This window comes from Athene noctua, chromosome 5, assembly GCF_965140245.1.
Source record: "Athene noctua chromosome 5, bAthNoc1.hap1.1, whole genome shotgun sequence".
NCBI classification, from domain to species: Eukaryota; Metazoa; Chordata; class Aves; order Strigiformes; family Strigidae; genus Athene; species Athene noctua.
This window is the reverse complement of record NC_134041.1, coordinates 58,350,322-58,368,758: the sequence shown is the minus strand read 5'-3', so window position 1 is coordinate 58,368,758 and position 18,437 is coordinate 58,350,322. Positions and strand designations below refer to the sequence as shown.

The window sequence follows — 18,437 nt, the reverse complement described above, 5'->3', positions numbered from 1 at the left end:
AGGGCTTTGAGTCTCTAAGCCTCATGATTTTTTTGGGGGGCCTCCAACAATTTTGTTGGGGCTCTGACTCTCCACAAGCCTCCACTATGTGAGCCTCCCACCTTTTTGTTGGCATCCCATACTTTCAGGCACCCTACTCTTTTTCAGCTCTCCTTTTCCCCCTGCCTCCCCAGTGGCCTCCCACACACACACTCATCAGTCTTCCACTGTGCGAGTGTCTCCCCTCTCACTGTGCCTCCCCCTCTGTGCGCCACCATTCTCCGTGCCTCCCCCTTCCTTCTGGCCTGGGCCTCATAATCTTAGGGACCTCCACTGTGTGAGCCTCCCACTCTCCGGCCCTGCCGCTCACTAGGCCTCCATTCTGCACCTTGCCCTCAGATGTAAGTATACTTCTGTACTTGTGTTTATATTTGCCTAAAAGCTGTAAGGAGGCTGCATGGCTGGCAGCTGGGTTACTGACAGAGCTCTGTCTTCTGTCAGCCCCAGTTCTGCAAAGGGCCTCTGAAGCTTTGGGTTGTGGGAGCTGCCCTAGGAGTGGGGAGAGCCCTGCCTGCTCCTCAGAGCGAGGGCCTGAGGGGCTCTCAGCAGCTCCAGCTCATGCCACTGAGCCCTCTGTGACCACAACAAGGACTCACTGTGGCTTTTTACAAGTAAGTGGTTTATCGAAGTATTAAATAATTACAAAACTTTGTGAAATCATTGCCTTTGAAGATGGGTGTTCTGAAGCCGGAGGTAATCCTGGCTTCATCATACAGTTTCTGTTTAATGGACAACAATACAGAGTTGTCTGAATTAAGTAACCACAGTATGTGGGATGAAAGGTGAGAATATAGAGAAATACATAGGCCCATGTGAAACAAGGGAAGGGTTGCTCCCATACAACCAGCATCTGCTGCATTCTGTCCTAGCATAGCATAGGATAGACACAATGAAAGGGCTTCAGGCTAGAGGTTGGATGTAGCAGAGCTGGTGACAAACATGAAGAAAGGTGCTGGAGTAAATCAAAGTAACTGATTAACTCAACTGGAGTGATAGAATCTATGCTATGGAGTTTTTCCACTTCCTTTAAACCTGAGTTAGCATATCTGAATGTCCACATCTATCACATATACTGCAGATCCAGACTTTGAAAAGTACGTCCAGCCCAGTCCCTGAGTTTCAGTTTTATTTTCCATGTTCCAAATGTGGGTGGAGTAGTATAGTAGTATGATTTCCATAACTCTGTTCTTCTGCTTCCTAAATAGATGGGATATAGCAGAAATTAGAAATGTTTGTTTTCCTAAACTAAAGGTTTTTTAAAAAGTTACTTGAGTTAGTTGCGTGCTGAAAAGTGAATGGCTAGAATCTAAGAAACTCTGTGTTTGTGTTACCTATGTTTTTTAGTTAAATACAGCTAGATAGCTGAAAAAATTACTTTCCTTTGGATATTGATGTCTGTCTTCTGTGTCAAACTGGAATGGTATCAGCCCATCATGGAAGGAGAGGAGCACTGTCTGCACTATTCCTGAAATGCTTGGGGTGATGCATATGTCTTTCTGTATTACAGTTCCTGTATTTCAAGTGGTACTTGATGTTACATAATCCCGAAGCTGTTCAAAAACAGTAACAAGTTGTTTCTTTTACTGTTTCTGCCCATAGTGAATATTGGTCTCAATTTACAGAAGACACTGGATTAGGGTATTTCCAGCAGCAGACCAGCTGAGACCCTTTGAGTCATGAATGAGAAGGGTAATCCAGGCCAGGCAGCAAACAGCGTGCATGCCTAGGATCTCTCGATAAAGCAGGGCAAGATGGAACTGTACTCCTGCTGAATTCACCAGATTAATTTGCTATTTTTGGGGTGTGTAATTTCTTCTTTTAATTATTTATTTGCTGTTGCTGTCCTTTGACTATTCTGTTGCAAGGTTGGGTTTACTAGGATACATTTTTTTTTTTTTCCTTCCCCTAGGGCAATATCTAAACTCATTGTGACTTCTGTTTATGGAGATACTTCCAAGCTGATGGCAGTTTAATATTCTGTAATATTATTGACCTCTTGACTACTTGCATAAAGATCACCAGAGAAAGGAGAGCTATAGAAATACCTATCTCTGATGGAAATGAAACTGTGATTTTTATCATTAGCTTGTTAAGGAAACTTTGAGCTTGTGGAAGATGACTGGTTGCATATGTTCACTTATTGTTTAGGAGAGGGGCGTGACAGTGTCTTCTGCCTGTTTATCATATCTGCATATTCCACTTTGAACTGAGAGGGCCATCACTGCATTCTTAGAGACATTTCTCTTGCTGTTCATTCAGTCTGTGCCTTACTAGTTGGGTTTGCCAGCAAGTGAATGTCTTCTTTTTCATGTTCATTTGTCTTTCACTGAGAGAAAGGAAAGGGGTATGTATGGGAGTTTGCTCCAAGTCCTGTTTTGAATCTAACACCCAAGCTGCAGAGCTCATATTTAAATAACTGTAATTTGTGTTTAAACCATACAGTTATTTACTTATATTGCATGTTGTCTGACCATATGTTTCATACAAGTGGGACACAGCTGTTCGAGTAAGTGTATTTTCCCTCTTAGTCTAATGGCTTTTTAATTTGACATGACTGTGACTCTACAGGAGGTGGAGTTAGACCCCCTCAGTTTATACAGTATGTTGTTAGCTAGAGGAAACAGCTGATACTGGGACCAGAATGTATCACCTGCATCTACAGGTGGCTTGATTGTCTTTCTCCTTTCTGTATACTAAAGTTTGCTCTTGAGACCTCATTGTATACATCTACAGTGTGGAAGGCTTGAATAAGCTGATACTTGCCTGACTGTTGTCATACCTGCTGAAAATGTTTAAGATGTTAGCCACAGACTTGGTCTGATAGTCTAGTGAAGATGTGGAAAAAATCCATTTCCTTATAAAGCTGTCACACTAGTTGAATAGTAGCAGGATTTTGGTGAGATGCTGTTCTTACTTTGCTCTGTATAAGATTCCTTTGTTTTGTTGTTGTTGCCATCCAGGCTCTCAACTTTGTGTTTACATCATACTGTTAAGTGTGTTTGATATGACAGTAATCGTGCTTCCCTAGGTTATGTCAGAGACACATAGGCACTCTGTGATTGCTTGGCGTACACGTCAGTCGTGGTTGTTGCACTGCAGGAACATGGTGACTTAAGCCTCCATGCTGCATCAGCCAGCTCAGGATGTGCTCATATGTCATGTAATGTGATAAGAGAATGGTCTTCCCCTGTAGTTTGGTGCTCTGTCCATCTCTGGAATCTTTCTCAGAACAGAGTAACTGCTTCCTGACAAAGATGACAGGTTTTACCTCCACCGACTGACGTGTTCCCATACCCCCATGGTAAGATGCAGCTAGCTGTTTATCCCTGTCTGTTGAGAACGAAGGGTTTACAGCTGGTTTGTCCTATCTGCCTGGCAAGGCTGGCTAGTTCTATTTGTGGCTCCAGATAAGAGCTGATAAAAAAAAAAAAAAGAGCTGAAAATGGTGCGGCCTGTCGCCCCAGAAGGTGAGCTCTGCTGGCCTCCTGATAGGCAAAGAATTTCAGGCAGTCAGCAGCTGACTCGGAGCTGCAGTTAACAGGGGAATGATGGACAGCAGAGGGATAAGAAACATTTAGGAGCACTGCTCCAGGAACACTGTTCAGAGCAGTTGTCTTTGGCTGGTTTATAACTAAAAGTCACTTATCTTGCTAAGAAATTACACTGTTATGTGTTACAAATGCAAGTTTAATTGGATTCTGTGTAACCTCCAGTTGTAATAAATAAGTCTTAGTTTCTGTTTTACCAGGAGTACACTGCTCTTACCATACCAAATTGTTAATGGTTACCGGGCAATGCAAGCAGCAGGCTGAGAGGAGGGAGGGTTAGATGAGGAGGTTGGAGAGAGAACAGACTGACCTGGAGACCTCATTGTTTTACTTTTTGTCTTTAATAAGCATTAACATTAATAAGAATGAATTAGTAGCTTATAAGAAGTAAAAAGCTTTTCTTGTAACTATCTACGTACATGAATAACTCTTCTGGAAAAATTAAGACTATTCACTGCAATGTCTATTACATATGTAAATGTGTGTGGGATCAGGCCTTAAATTACAATGTGCATGAGCAGAGATTTTAGTATCTCATTTTAAATTGTGATCTGATACAAATGATAATTTTCTGTCATTGTCAGCTCATTACAGTTCATTTTACCCTATTGCATGTACTAGGAGAGGAAACTTTGAGGCTAGCAAAATTGCTATAAGAAGGCTTCATTATTAAGCCTGTGATTCATCATCTGGGTTAGAGGGAAGTGTTGGTTTCAATGTAGTGTGTTGCTTAACAGAACAAGCTTTAAGCTTTCATAGTAACAATGTAAAAGTTTACACAGCTTGATTTTTATACAGGAAGAGATCCGTTGCGTTATCTTAACAAGGCAACATAGTATTTGTGGTACTATTTCAAATAGTAGACAGTGTCCCTGTTCTTGATATTGAATATAATTTGGAAAATATAGTTATCTTCCATATGGTAGCTGAAAGTTAAAAAAAAAAAAAAATCTCATAAATAAGCAATCCTGCCATGAGAATATGGATGGTGTTCCTAAACTAGTCCTCGTTATGTGGCATAAACGTCTGTAATTTGATTAGACTATGTCAGATGGAAATGTTTCACTGTGTATGAATGTTTTGCATGATATAGTGATATCAGATATCAAAAGCAATTACCAGCTAATATTCTTGCTAATTATAAGGCATAGCCAAGTCTCGACATACAGGAAGCGTTCTACAAATGCAGAGTATCCCACAGAGAAGAAACTTTTAGCTTCTTTTGAAACGTTGTTCCAAATGAGCATAAAGCAGTTCCTTAATCGTGAAACAAATGTGCTAATTTTCCTTTCAAGCTTTTTTAGGAAAGCCCACATCTATGTGTACTTCGAGAATCCTTTGTGGTATGTTTAGGTTCCAGGCACGGGTCTGTTCCTTTGATATGGTGACTTTTGCAAGGCTACATCATCTGTAGTTCAATGAGCTTGAAGGGGGGGAGTGTTCCTAAGTTTAGATTTTGGGATGCTCTGTAATCTTTGACTTTGAACTGGATCATCCTCCCTTGAAGGACTAGGAAGAAGTTAGGGTCATGTAAGCAGACACTGTATCAACAAGCTGGAATGTGTTTTAAATCATTACTTCTTTGACCTTTGATCTGTCATCAGATTCTTTCAGTGGCAGCAGGGGGAGGCTGCAAACTGGCTGCTGGGTAGTTGGTGCTATTAATAGTTCAGTGTCAGTGGATGGAAAGTTTAAATATGAGGACATTCTTGTAGTAGATACCCAGTGCAGTGTTTGAAAATGTCTCTGCATTTCCACAAATATTTCTGAAACAGCAACTGATCTGTGGACACGGTAATGTAACTGGTGGATAGAATGTGCTCCTTCCTGGAAAATTATACGAGATCCCTTGAATCACTGAACCAGAGAGCCTGCTTTACATAAAAGCTCTCCAGGTTTGAAATTCTCTTTCAGTACACCATGGTTCTACTTGCCAGCTTGTGAACTCCCCTTTTCAGCTTGGTTATTGAAACAGCTTTAACACTATTAAGTCTTCTGATTTTTCTCCAGAGTGTTTGTATTTTCATTTTTTTCCGAAACCTGAGTGTTTTGGCTTTCATTTAAAGAAAAGGGCATTTCTAGTCATTAAAACATAAAACATTGGAAAATATGAAACTGAAATGCTCTAACAGCATAATAAAAATTAAAAGGACAGAAATGTTACAGTATCCTGGTTTGGATGGCCAGGAATTTGTGGATCTGACTCAAGATCTTGAAGAATTACAACTCTGCATCCTTTATCCATGGTAGAAAGTGCCATGGAAGGGAATGAGGAAGAGTAAGTTGAGATTTTAAGGGTGAAAATGGAAGAGAAGTAACTGTTGCTGAAGAGATTAACGTACAAATCAAGTTAAGAAGCAAAAAGGTGAACATGCTGTTATTTGTGTGCACAGGAGGACCTAATGAGGGACAGCGAGAACACATTTAAGGACAGCAAATCAGGTCTGAACAGTATAGAAAATCCAGGGAGCAATGCAATTCTGCTGTTCCTGGGAAGCTAACCAAGGTTAAAATTTCTCCCATGCCAGGAAATGGGATTCAGATGTGAAGTCATGCATTCAGGTAGCTTGATATGAAAGCAAGCCTCAGCTGCAGCTGTGAGAGTACCTGCCATTTCTGTATTTGTGTTATCTTAGCTCCTGTGTCTTGAAGCCTGTTCTCTTTCTTGCAGTGGTTCTTACTGGCATTTCACTTCAGGTTCAGGTAAGGCATTGGGAAGTTTTCTGTAAGATAGTCTGTTTTCCTGCAAAACGACCCTAACCCTCCTGTAACTTCTGAGCAGCAGGGAGAGCTTTGTCACACAGTGGTAGTAGCCTTTGGGATGGCAATGGGGTGTTTCAGGGGTGCAGTAGATTTTGAACTATATCCAGTCCCTGGCAGTGGAAGCCACCAGCCATCCTCCACACTTGTGGAAAACAGCCTTTGTAAGGATTGCTGAGGATCCCTTGCTCCCTGCTGAAGAGGCACAGTGGGTGAGGTGACTGTGGGCTTTGACAGCAGGGCTCCGACTATACCCATAGTTCTATCTCACACTGTTCTCCCATCCTCTGACTCTTTCCTGCCCTTCTACTTGTTGTCAGTAGCAATGTCCTTTTTTGATTTGAGTCTTTTTTTTCCACATTATTTTTCCATTTTCATATAAAACACTGAATTGTTAATTTTTGCTTTAGATGTTGACAGGAAAAAATCCCCACCAGTTTCGTCCAAATCTGAAGTGGATCCATTTTTTTTTGCTAGTTGAGTTTTAATGCTGTTAATGGCAATTGGTTGATACTGATCTCAGTTTAGCTGGGCCTAAGGTTTCTTCCATGACCAAACATTTGAGAGGAAATGAAATTAATTGCACTGCTTGGCTGATGTTGATGAATGCTGACAGATGCCATGTCAGATTTTAACAAGCTACTGGATCCCTTTGAAAGTAGAAGACCAGCAGGATGCTTTACAGGTGCTTGATGAGTAGGGCAGAACATCCTTATGAGAATATGAAAAGTTGCTTGGGTTTGTTGTCAGTGTATCCTTCATTTGCCTGGCTTGGATGAGGTTTGTTTTTGTTCTATTCTTACGTCCTTGTTTGCTTATGTGTGATCTTTTTAGAGAGATTGCTCATCTAGTTACAGCCAAGCTATCCCAGGCTAAACTTTGACATTTTTCCACAGATTGCATTTTCTTCAAGGTTCATTTCCCACAGACCCATAAATGACTTTGATCTCCACCTAGTGCTTAGTTTAATGTGAAAGGTGTTTTAAGTGGTTGAATGATTCTTGTCATTGTTTCCATCCTGGTGCACAAAACATAGATATTTCAGTTGGGAGGCTGTCACACTGCAACATTATATAGGGCTGCTGTTTGCTGTTGAGCTCAGGTACTAGCTATTGTCTGTTAGACTGCTAGAAAGACTGAAATATATGCATGTCAGGTGTAGACAGGAAAGCTTCCCTGTGCAGTATTGTTTGTATCTCCAGTTTTAAAGAGAAAACCAAAGAAAGCTGGCCTCATAGCACTAAAAGCAGTGTCATGGCATTGATTGGGAAGTTGATTAAGTTAAAACTCTGAGTTCATCTGAAACTCAGTCATCACTAGTGGTTTCAGTTGAGTGAATGCTTGCATTAAACACTTCGGGGTTTCACTCAAGTGCCCCACTGAATCTTACTTGTGTCATAATGACAGTGGCATGCAGGCATGATGTTTGAAATGGAGGGTCAAGGTTTTTCAAGGGAAGAGGAGGACCTGTGTGGAGGCTAGAGGATGCTTCTCATGGGGATCCCACACCAATTTAGAAGAAGGGAGAAGTAGAGTATCATCTTTTACTCAGGAGGTATTTCAGCTGCTAAACCTTTCTTCCAGCTGGTGACTAGATAACAAAGGAGATTTTAACATCACTTGTATTTGTTCCATGTATATAAATCTCTTTAGACTTCCCAGGGTTGTTTCTAAAGTCAGTCTGTTGAAATGAGAAGACATTTCAGAACCACTGGGAATGCTGGACGCAGTTCCAAACAGCTTGGATTAAAATGCATCTCTCCTCGGTGTAAGGCAAAAAAACCTCCAGTGACAGGAGTGTGACAAACAGTTATCAGAATCTCTGTTACAGGTTTTGCAAAAAGCTGTATGCCATTTCTTAATGGTGCCTTGTAGTCTTTCTGCAATGGCAGTGCTGCAACATGGCTTCTGAGCTTTACCATTCTCATGTGGTCTTCTGATGATACTTTGACATACATTCCTTCTTTAAATGGTGTATGTCATCAAGAAAAGTGTTGATAAGAGGAATAAAACAAAGGCATAGAAAGACTTAGTTATTGAAATGTGGAAACTTTAAACTTTAGTAAGAACATGAACCTTGCTTTCATCAATACAGGATTTGTTAAGCACTCTTTTAGGCAAAAAAAAGAAACAGATTTTTCCTGTGTATTTGTTTAGATGTAGGTGATAAACTGAAACATTGCCAAATTCCTTTCTGCCTTCAAACAAGAAATCCATTATGTCCTAAGAAATAAATGTTGTATGAATATTTCCCTGCTTGAGAACAGCACCATTATTCTATGAAGCTTAGAAATACAAGAAGGAAATAAAACCCCAACAGGAAATTAAATTTGCACCTTATTTAATGCATGGTGACAAAGCAGATCATTAGACTTTTCCTAATGAATAGCATTCACTTCTGCAAACTGAGAGCCCATGCTCATAGATTCTGCTTGTGTGGTTTTGTTTCATCAGTGTTGAAACAATTTTTACTTAACATCAGCGTGGAGTTATTTTACTAAGGACCTGTTTATTCAACTGTCACTGACAAAGACCCTATAGAAATCTTACATAATGGTCAGTAGGATCAAATCCTACTTCCATACACTTTGAAAAAAATCTGGTCTCTTCATTTTAATCATCTCCGCTCAATCTTGAAAGTGACTCAGCTTAAGAAGGGTCCTGGTCCCTTGGAGATCACAGGCAATTGCATTGCTCTTGAGCAGCTACATTTTGTCATAATAGCCCAGGCTTGCATACACAGACCCTGTAGCTCTGAATGGTGACAGCAGCACTGATGGTGTCTCCGATCTTTTTGTGCTCCAAGGATGCAAACTAGTAGCTCCAGAGAGTACTTCAAGAGAGAAAAATCTAGTAGGTAGGTGTTTTCCATACAGTGGGAGGCAGAACTATATTCCAGTTTATTCCATTCACAAGAGAAGCAGGATCATCTGTTTGGAACATGAAATTCTTTGATATACAGGCACTGAGAAAAAGGCTGCGTTCCTCCAGGAGCCATTGAAGATCATGGTTTTCTTTTTTGATTTAAAGAAAAATGCAGGGATTTTTGCCTCTATGCTTGTGGTGCCTCAAGGAATAGAAATGGTCCCAAGTGTCTCCTGTTTCAGAAGGGAGGTTCTAGTCATGTGAAACAATTTCTTCCATTGTATCAAGCAGAAAGGGTCTTGGGAAAGTGTAATTCTTCTGTAGAACTATTTCCATGTGATGGATTTTTATAGAATGCCTCTTGCTTTTTGTCTTCTCAGACATGAATTGTGTATTGCTATTGGCTGCACGAAGTAATTCTTTTGAAGTTGTTTTTCCCATCGGAATAGGGAAAAAAACAAAAGAACATCATTTGATGTTTCCTATTAACTGTCATCATTTTGGTATTATTTTTTCTTTGATGACATGATATTTGGATCACAGCAATTGCCTAGATCACACTATTAGGGTTTATTGTACGTATTTAGCCATCACAGCTGGTTTCTTTTCATTGCCTCTGCTGTTTGTGGCATGAATGACATTGGGCAGATGGTCTTTCTTTTTAATAAAAACAATCACAATTCGTCCATCTTTTCCTTGGTATTTCTTCAGTGGTCATAAATGTGTGCTAAGGCAACATGTTAAGCTTGAGGGGATTTGTTGTCAGAATCATGACTTCTGCACAGTTGCAAAAAGGAGGGGGAAAAAAAAGCAAGCTGTTTAAATCCCTTCCTTGTTTGTACACCGCATTGTACACCAAGTGTGGATACAGTCATGTTCATCCTTTCTGATCTGACCTCTGACTCAAAGTGAAAGCAGCCGGCTGGAACAGCATTTTTCCAACCATGGATGTTAACAGTGTGGGTGACCCTTGTTTCGCCCATGTAGCTTAAAGCTGTGATTAGTGATAGGAACACATGTGCTAAATTGACTGCAAAAATCCGTTGTAATGTGGAGTTGCCAGGACTTGTCTTTAATTCTTGCAGATTGGTGTGTGCTTCCTGCTGTGAGCATGCCAAAGATGATGAATCTGCTGGTGGTTCACATCCTAAGCAGTTCTGCTTGTGCCTGAATTCATGACTTACCAATATGAGAGAATTTAACTCATTCTCAGTTATTGACAAAATAAGAGACTGGGTGGAAAGGAGACTTCGTAAAGAAAAGGGCAATGGAGGGAGCCTCTTTTTAATAATAGTAATTACTGACTTTAAAAGACTTGCCAAATAATTTTATCCCCCGTTTTCATCGCTAGACTTGAATCTCCGTGGCCCAGCAAAAGGGATAGAGCTTAATAATTGTGAGTTTATGAACCCTTTCATTCAAAGTTTGTAGTGTTTTTTGCAAGCAATGATCTGCCACAGACCTCTGTATGATACGTTGAAGCTGTATTTTCACAAGATGGTAGAACAGAGGTTGCATTGAAAGTTACTTTTGATCATCCTACCCTATTAGACCCGCTACCTAGGCAGGTAAAGAGGGCCATAGTGACTAAAAGAGTTTTTCAAAAGGTGACTCATTGGTAGGACTGGGGACTGTAGCAAAGAGCCAGAGAGTTCATATATGCAGCTTCTGAGGCAGATCCAGCAGCATGCTGAGGGCCTTCAGCTTGAAGCTGAAATATATCTAGACAAGGACGTTAAAGCTACAAGCTAAATTACAAACTGTAATTTAAATACTGAGTAGTCCGTAGCTCTTTATGATGTAGCAGCTTCTGAAGCATCTAGTATTGACCACTCCATGACAATACTGCAGTACATACACTGTAACCACAGGATCTAACAGTCTGAATACTGAGGTAATCCCTAACAAATATTAGACATTAAAGTAGAATGCTCAGTGACTCCATGATTTAATTGTAAGGATCCACCAAAGGTATCTTAGAAAAGCAAACCTATTGTAAGTAGGCTCAGGTTTCACCTCTGGACCTCCAGTGAAAAACAACTAGATGGTCCACAGCTCAGGAAGAGTGTAAGGTGATGTGGTGTAGAGGTCACAGAATTTTCTGTGTAATAGTTACATGATACTGTACTGTTAGTTTAACATTTTAAACAAAATGGAGATCAGTAGAAGAAAACAGAAGAAAAAAGGGGTTTTTTGGAGGTGTACCTGAAAACCAGCTTGGAGCATTTTGAAACATTATAATAGAGCCTTAACGATAGTTCTCTGTAATTCTCTTAAGTCACTGATAATTGAGGTTTGGCTGCTTGTGGATTTAATGCCACCATGAAATGTAATTTGTTTGCACATGGAATATTAACACTGTTCTATGCAGAAATGTAAAACAGGAAAAATGCTAGTACTGATACTGCTTTAATTCTAAGATGCATTTTAGTGCATTCTATTTATTGTTATTTATTAATTATTGTTGCAGTAACAGTCATTTGGTCCCTGAGGCCTGACAGCAGGCAAACAGAGAATTTGCAGTCCCTGCCCCAAACACCTTGCAAGTTTATTGTTAAGGCAGGTAGTTAATGAGATATTAGCCCATTATAATGGGGAAGAGAATGAATGTTGAGCACAATAGCATGCTTGGAATTTGTGGCAGAGAGATGAATTGAACCACTTGCCCTGATAATCTTTCTGTATTTCATATTTTAATTTTTCAAGGACTCTGTAACTGCAGGGACCTAGAATGCTGCTTATTATTTTTTCCTTACTAATCAGAATTTCTGATATTCAATATTCCTGCTATTTGATCTGAATGTACTTAAATGTTATGAAAAGGGATGAGATAGAATTGCTTGCAGAGTAAGAGTTAAGCTAGCATCCTAGACTGCTGTGAAGAGTAATTCTTACTGAATTACACAGATACAGCAATATACAGAGGACCAGTAAGAGTGGCTGAAACCAAAAATGCCTGGGAGCAGCCATGTATATATTTGTTTAAGAATTCATCTAGCAGCTTCTATTTATGCTTTCTCAGTGAGGTGAATAAAGAGGACTTTTTAAAGCTCACATGAAGCAAGTAGTATTTTTGGTACTACTGTGGAACATTAAAGAGGTGGGTTCAAGTCCTTTGTTTAACCCAAGCTAAAACCGAAGTGTGCAATTCAGTCACCTGTCTCTCATGGCTGGCACTTTGTCTTCACAGCAGTTGGCTGTTATAAGGATGGATTGCTTTCTGTCTCCTGTGTTGACCAGAAATGCCAATGTAGCACTATGAATATTTTCCTAAAGCTAAACAGGCACCTGGTGGTGATGTGTTTCAATTGGGTGAATAAGCAGTGGAAAAAATGCCAGGTCACAGAAATCCTTGACCGGTCCTTCACCCTTTTGCTGATATAATTATTTTTCCCAATAAAGTGGTACATGGCCACAAGTTTATATCCAAATACTAGAGTTGTTTATCTAATCCATGAAGTACAGGGAATATAGTAGACAAAAGACTAACACAAGAGCTACTACTTCCTTTGAGTAATTTTCATTGTTCTTAGGACACTAATTTGTTCAGAATACAGGTGGAGAATAATCTTCCATTGACTTCATTCAGTGTCCAGTATGATGCTGTATAGTTTGGCTGCATGTATCATGACGTGTATATAGTGGAGATGTTTCTAGATTTTTAATGCTTGGTTGTGTCTTTGCTGCAGCTTCCTCCTAGTATTTATGTCTAAATTAATACTGTAAATTCACCCTGAACATTTCAAAGATCATACTTTTTAAAGCAAGATGAAAAGCACTGGTGCCACGATGGTGAAGCAGCTCAGTCTGGGAACTAGAAGAGTTAATCTAAACCATATAACATTTCTAAACTGTGCATTGTTTCAAAAAAAAAAAAAATTCAAGCCCCTTGAAAGCTTCTTAAAGCACATGGTTGCAGGAAAAATGTGTGCTAGTGTATAAAATAGTGAGATCTGTCCTATGTATGGAATCATATCTTTTTTTCTTCTCACCTCCAGTCCCAGAAGTGAAAACAAGATTGAATTGGTCAAAATAATTCTGATAACATGGTTAACTGGATGATGCAGGGTAACTGAGGTTTTGGTGAGGACCAAGTATGTGAAAGTCATGATTATGTAGATTCCTCCAATGAGTCTTTATTACAAGCTCTCTTGTAGACAGAGAATACCAACCATCTCGTGGGATGTCAAGGCATGTAGGGACAGGAGGAGAAAGTGACAGGAGGAGAAAGCAATAGTCTGATAGAAGGTAGCAAGACCACCAGGGTCATTTCATTTGTTGGCAGCATAGGCAGTTGCTGACATCCTTAGTAGGTATATTTTTCTAATCTGTGTGGGTTTTTTTCTTCCAGTGTGTGGCTGTGACTTGGCACAAGGAGGCTTTTTCATTAAGAATGGGGAATATCTTTGCACCTTGGATTACCAGCGCATGTATGGTACCCGCTGCAACGGTTGTGGGGAGTTTGTGGAAGGCGAAGTAGTGACAGCTCTGGGAAAAACGTATCATCCAAGCTGCTTTGCCTGTACTGCTTGCAAGTAAGTCATCCCTTTCAACTTATGTGTTTGAACCCAGAACAAGGAAAACAGGGAGAAAGCTATCACCATGAGACACAAGTTTCATGACATTATTTGCCTTTGGGAAGCATTGGGCTGGAAATGATCTCTTGCAGGTCTGACTTTGAGGGTCTTGAAAATTCCACTCATTTATTTGGGGGACGCAGCTTTGCTGTTACATATAGTTCCGTATTCTTAGAAAGTTACTCTCATGTATGAAGGAATTAAGTATCAGGCTTGCATGTTGAGATAATGGACACAGGTTGAGTTGAGTTCAGGTACTCAGACCAGCTTGACGGGAGAAATGAGGTAAAGCAAAATTCTGGTGCTACAATAGAGAAGACATTTGGACTATAAGAACACTTAAACAATTGAAAACATACTGGAGACTCATTTTCACATCATGTAAGAATGCATGGCTTTGGGACAACTGTGATCCCCTTCTTCCCAAATACTATTTCTTCTCCCCAGTAAGAGAACCAGTCTTCAGTTCTACAGGGAATAAAAAGAAGCTAGCTAAGGCTGTGAGGGTGGGACAAAAGGTGGCATTTTTAACATGTATTTTTGTTTAAACTCTCACTAAAATATTAATTCAGAATTTAGGAGACTACTGGGCAGATCTTCAGCGTGCTCTCATAGCCTGCTCACTTGAGCAGTTCTTTACTTGAAAATCTCAGCTGAGCTATACAGCCTAAACTTAACCCAAAGTCCCTGTGCAGTGTTCTCTATTAGCTGATTCTAGGCACTGAGTCTATGCCAGAATTTAGGCTGTTCTTAGCATGTACCTTATTGCTGTGGTGATCAGTATAATATTTTGGATATGCTACCGGAAATAAAGCTTCTGTAGGTTTTTTTTATAGGAGTGGCACATTTTCATAGTAGTAAAAATAGTCTTCTAGACATAAAATGGAAGTAAAGGGATATTACAGTGCCATCATGATTCTACAGAGAGCCGACTGTGTTACGTGTATACTGTTTACTAAGCTGGAATTAAGATGGCCATCATGTTGTTCATTTCAGCAGTTCTGAGCCTGCAAGTAAAATGAAACTTTTCCTCAATCAGTTTTGGTTAGTCTCCTTATGTGAGTGTCAGACAGAGACATAGATATATTTCATAGAGAGGGAGGACTCAAAAGACCGGGCCTGTTCCTTTGTAGTCTTGGAGGGAAATAGGACAGTGGACTTCTCCAGAATTCAGAATCTGACAGCAATCCAATTGTTTGAAACTTAATGCAGGAGGATGACATGAACAAGCAAGGCAAGAATCTACACTCTGAGATAGTACCTTGTTCGAGATCACAGAATCATTCAGGTTGGAAAAGACCCTTGGGATCATCGAGTCCAACCATCAGCCCTACTCTACAAAGATCTCCCTTACACCACATCCCCCAACACCTCATCCAAACGACCCTTAAACACATCCAGGGAGGGTGACTCCACCACCTCCCTGGGCAGCCTATTCCACTGTCTGACCACTCTTTCTGTGAAAATTTTTTTCCTAATGTCCAGTCTAAACCTCCCCTGTTGCAGTTTAAAGCCAGTTAAGATCTCATCATATGATGCATCTGGGTATTAATGTGGCAGACTTGCCAGGTGCTACCCTAATCTTTCATATCTGTCTTTGATGCTTAGTTTAAGTACTTTCTCCTATAGCCTGGTGTATTTTTCAAGACCTTTTCTATGGAAAGTATTTTGATAATGTTTCCATTTTAAATACTGTGTGAACTTACTGCGTGTTGGTAATCATGTGCATGTTTCAGTTTTATTTCCCAAGAACACTGTGAAAAGAGATGATATAGTATGAAACATGACATCAATTTGCTGTACATTGACTTAAATCAATCCTTTTACATTGAGTAAACAAAAGATGAGTCATTGGAATTGATTCATGAAATGTAGTATTGCTGCTGATTTATTTATGGCCCACTTAGGAATGGCAGTGGAAAGGAAACTAGAACAATACCTTAAACATTTTGTTTTGTAGAAGCAAGCAAATGTTCATTTGTTAAGCACAGTTCTGGAGTGAGGTGTGGTGTAGGGAGGCCTGTACTCAGCACCTAAAGCTACTTACTAAAGATTCGGAGTTACTGAACTTTCTCATTTTAGTGAAATGCTCATAGAAAATGTTGTTCATCTTCTGTTTTATACACCAAATAAGAGTTAACAGCAATGTCAACTTCTGCCTAACACACATTCTTAACATTTTGTTGGGTTCAGCAAATAATCTCAAACTTCCACAGTCCATTCAGCTTTTCTCCTAACATCATCTGCACAGGTAGTAATTACAGTGGTCATTCTGTGATGTAGATACCTATTTTAAAGCTCTAGGAGAATGAATGTGGATAACATTTCTTCCCCCCCCCCCCCCCCCCCCCCCCCCGAACTGTTAAATCCACTGTAATATAGTCATATATTTCATTGCTGAATACTGATTAAATGAGTGTATTTGTGAGTGACTAGCTCCACATTCCCTCACTAGCATCAAGACTGATTCTCACTTTGAGTTCTCTTCTGTACCATTTGCTACTCACAACATCATGCTGAGCCTGTCATAAATGTAGCTGTTGTGTCTAAGAGGATTCCACTGTTGTCTACTCTTTAGATAAAGTATGTTTGATAACTTTCTTAAAATGAAATACAAGGCAAGTCTAACCTCTGCTCTGCTTGCATCCATGGACTGGATTTCTTCCAGTGCCTGGCTTTGCCAAGGCCACATTGCAGAAACTGTTTGGCCTGAGTTTCTGTGAAATACTGATTGCACTGGAGGAAGGCAGCAAACTCAAGACATAGGGAACAGAGGAAAATTTCTGGCATAACCTTTACTAAAATACATTTTTCTCTTTAACTCTCCAGGCGTCCATTTCCACCAGGTGATCGAGTTACCTTTAATGGAAGAGACTGTCTCTGTCAGATGTGTGCTCAGCCAATGTCCTCCAGTCCGAAAGAATTGTCTGCCTCAAGCAGTAAGTATGCCATCTTCTTTCTAAAGCCTCTCCCTTTCCCAGGCTCATCAACATTTGGTTGAAACTTAGTGCAATATTTTATTTGTTAAAATTTTTTTTCACCTTTAGAAATGTGACCTATCTCTGGAGCTTTTTTTTTTTATGAAAGGTGTCTGGCACTACAAGTGGAAAGAGACACACATTTCAATATGAATAAATTATTTTTTTTCCCCAATGACTGGATTTTTAACAGTACTGATCTTCCTTTATAGGCACTGGAAAAGTACCTGATGAACTCCGAGGTTTCAGTGTTGGTAGATTCTATTTTTTTTAATGTATAATTGCACAGGTTTATGTATTCAAAAGAGGACAAAGTCAGAGGAAATTAATTTTCGTCTATTATTTAACACTTTAATTTAATTATCCTTTAAAAGGAGTATGACCAGGATTATGCCTCCAGTAGACTGATACCACAATGATGTTGTGATCAGAACCTCAAGGAACCATTATTAAAAAGAGAAAAAGCAAGTTAAGGGAAAAATGAGAGAATGGAGAAAGTCTGGTAGGGAAATTATCTTCGTTTGCTGTTGGGTTTTATGCTTTTTAAAGATAATTTGTAAATTACTGATATTAATCTCTGCCTCCGGTAGATAATTTTTTTAATCTTTGGGGATTTCTGAATTGTAGTTAGCACTCTAATCTGTAATGATTTACTCAGTATAGTTTTATAATTCAAAATGGCTACAGATTTCCTTGTGACACCAGGTAGTTTTCCACTGGTCTTGGTTTTCTTCAGGGAGACACTGTGTATTTTGGCTTTGAGATCCTAGGATTACAAAGTACAATGTAAAGGCAAAGTTGGATAATGTTTCTGCTCAGCAGATGAGTTGAATCTCAGGTTATCTGAATTGCCTGAGAACATGTAATCAGAGATTTAGCAAAATGGAAAATGGGAGCCATTTTTTTATTATCATGCCCGCCTGTCTGTTAAATGATATTTTTGCCCTAGAACTGTAGATTTGGAGCTGGAAATGCATAGGCCTAATCTATAAAGGAAGAATTTAGGAACCTGAAAAAAACCTTACAAAAATTACAAACCAACACAGAGATATATGAGGTACTTCAGGCACCCAGAGAATCCTTCTGAGATAAAGGAATGATGTGGAAATTGTATTTGTTTGAATTACTGATATTTAGGAGGAGCAATTGGCAAGGAACTGCAAGGCAGAGGGACCTTGCACACTACTGATGTTCTCTGTCACAGCACCAGTTCCCAAATGACTGATGTCCAGTGACAGAAGCATCTGGATCACACCACATCTGGTTCTCAAGAAGTGGTGCACTTGTCCAGCAGTGTGGCCACCTCTCGGGTATGTGACTCCAGGTGCCAAAATGCCCCCAAGCAAATGATGAGCTCAAGCTGTCTGACAGTGAGGCAGCCAAAGAGCTGGGGAGTCGCTTCCTGATAGCCATAGCCTCTGCTTGTATTGCTTCTTGGGTTCCACACTGAAGCCATGGGTAGCAAGGATTATAGAACAATCTTCTTGCTACTTGTGATGAGATTTATTATTGTTTTTTTAATGGAAATTGGGTCCTGCTGGGCAAAGTGCCTTACCAGTACGCACAGCAAGAGAGGTCCTGCTCTTAACAGTTTAGAGTGCACGACTTTGAAATCTGCAAGTGTCTGCCACTATGCATCTTGTTCTTTTCTGGACAAAGACTTGTAGAAA

The 18,437-nt window shown here is 39.9% G+C and overlaps 1 protein-coding gene across 2 annotated transcripts in view; it reads left to right on the top strand.

The window, feature by feature from the left end:
* The window catches only part of ABLIM1 (actin binding LIM protein 1), a 153,477-nt gene that overhangs the window by 34,042 nt on the left and 100,998 nt on the right, over window positions 1-18,437 (top strand). For both annotated transcript variants that reach the window (XM_074907795.1, XM_074907796.1), the window contains exons 3-4: window positions 13,564-13,747; window positions 16,619-16,728. In XM_074907795.1, the coding sequence (XP_074763896.1) occupies window positions 13,564-13,747; window positions 16,619-16,728 (294 nt within the window). The remainder of the gene's footprint in view (window positions 1-13,563; window positions 13,748-16,618; window positions 16,729-18,437) is intronic.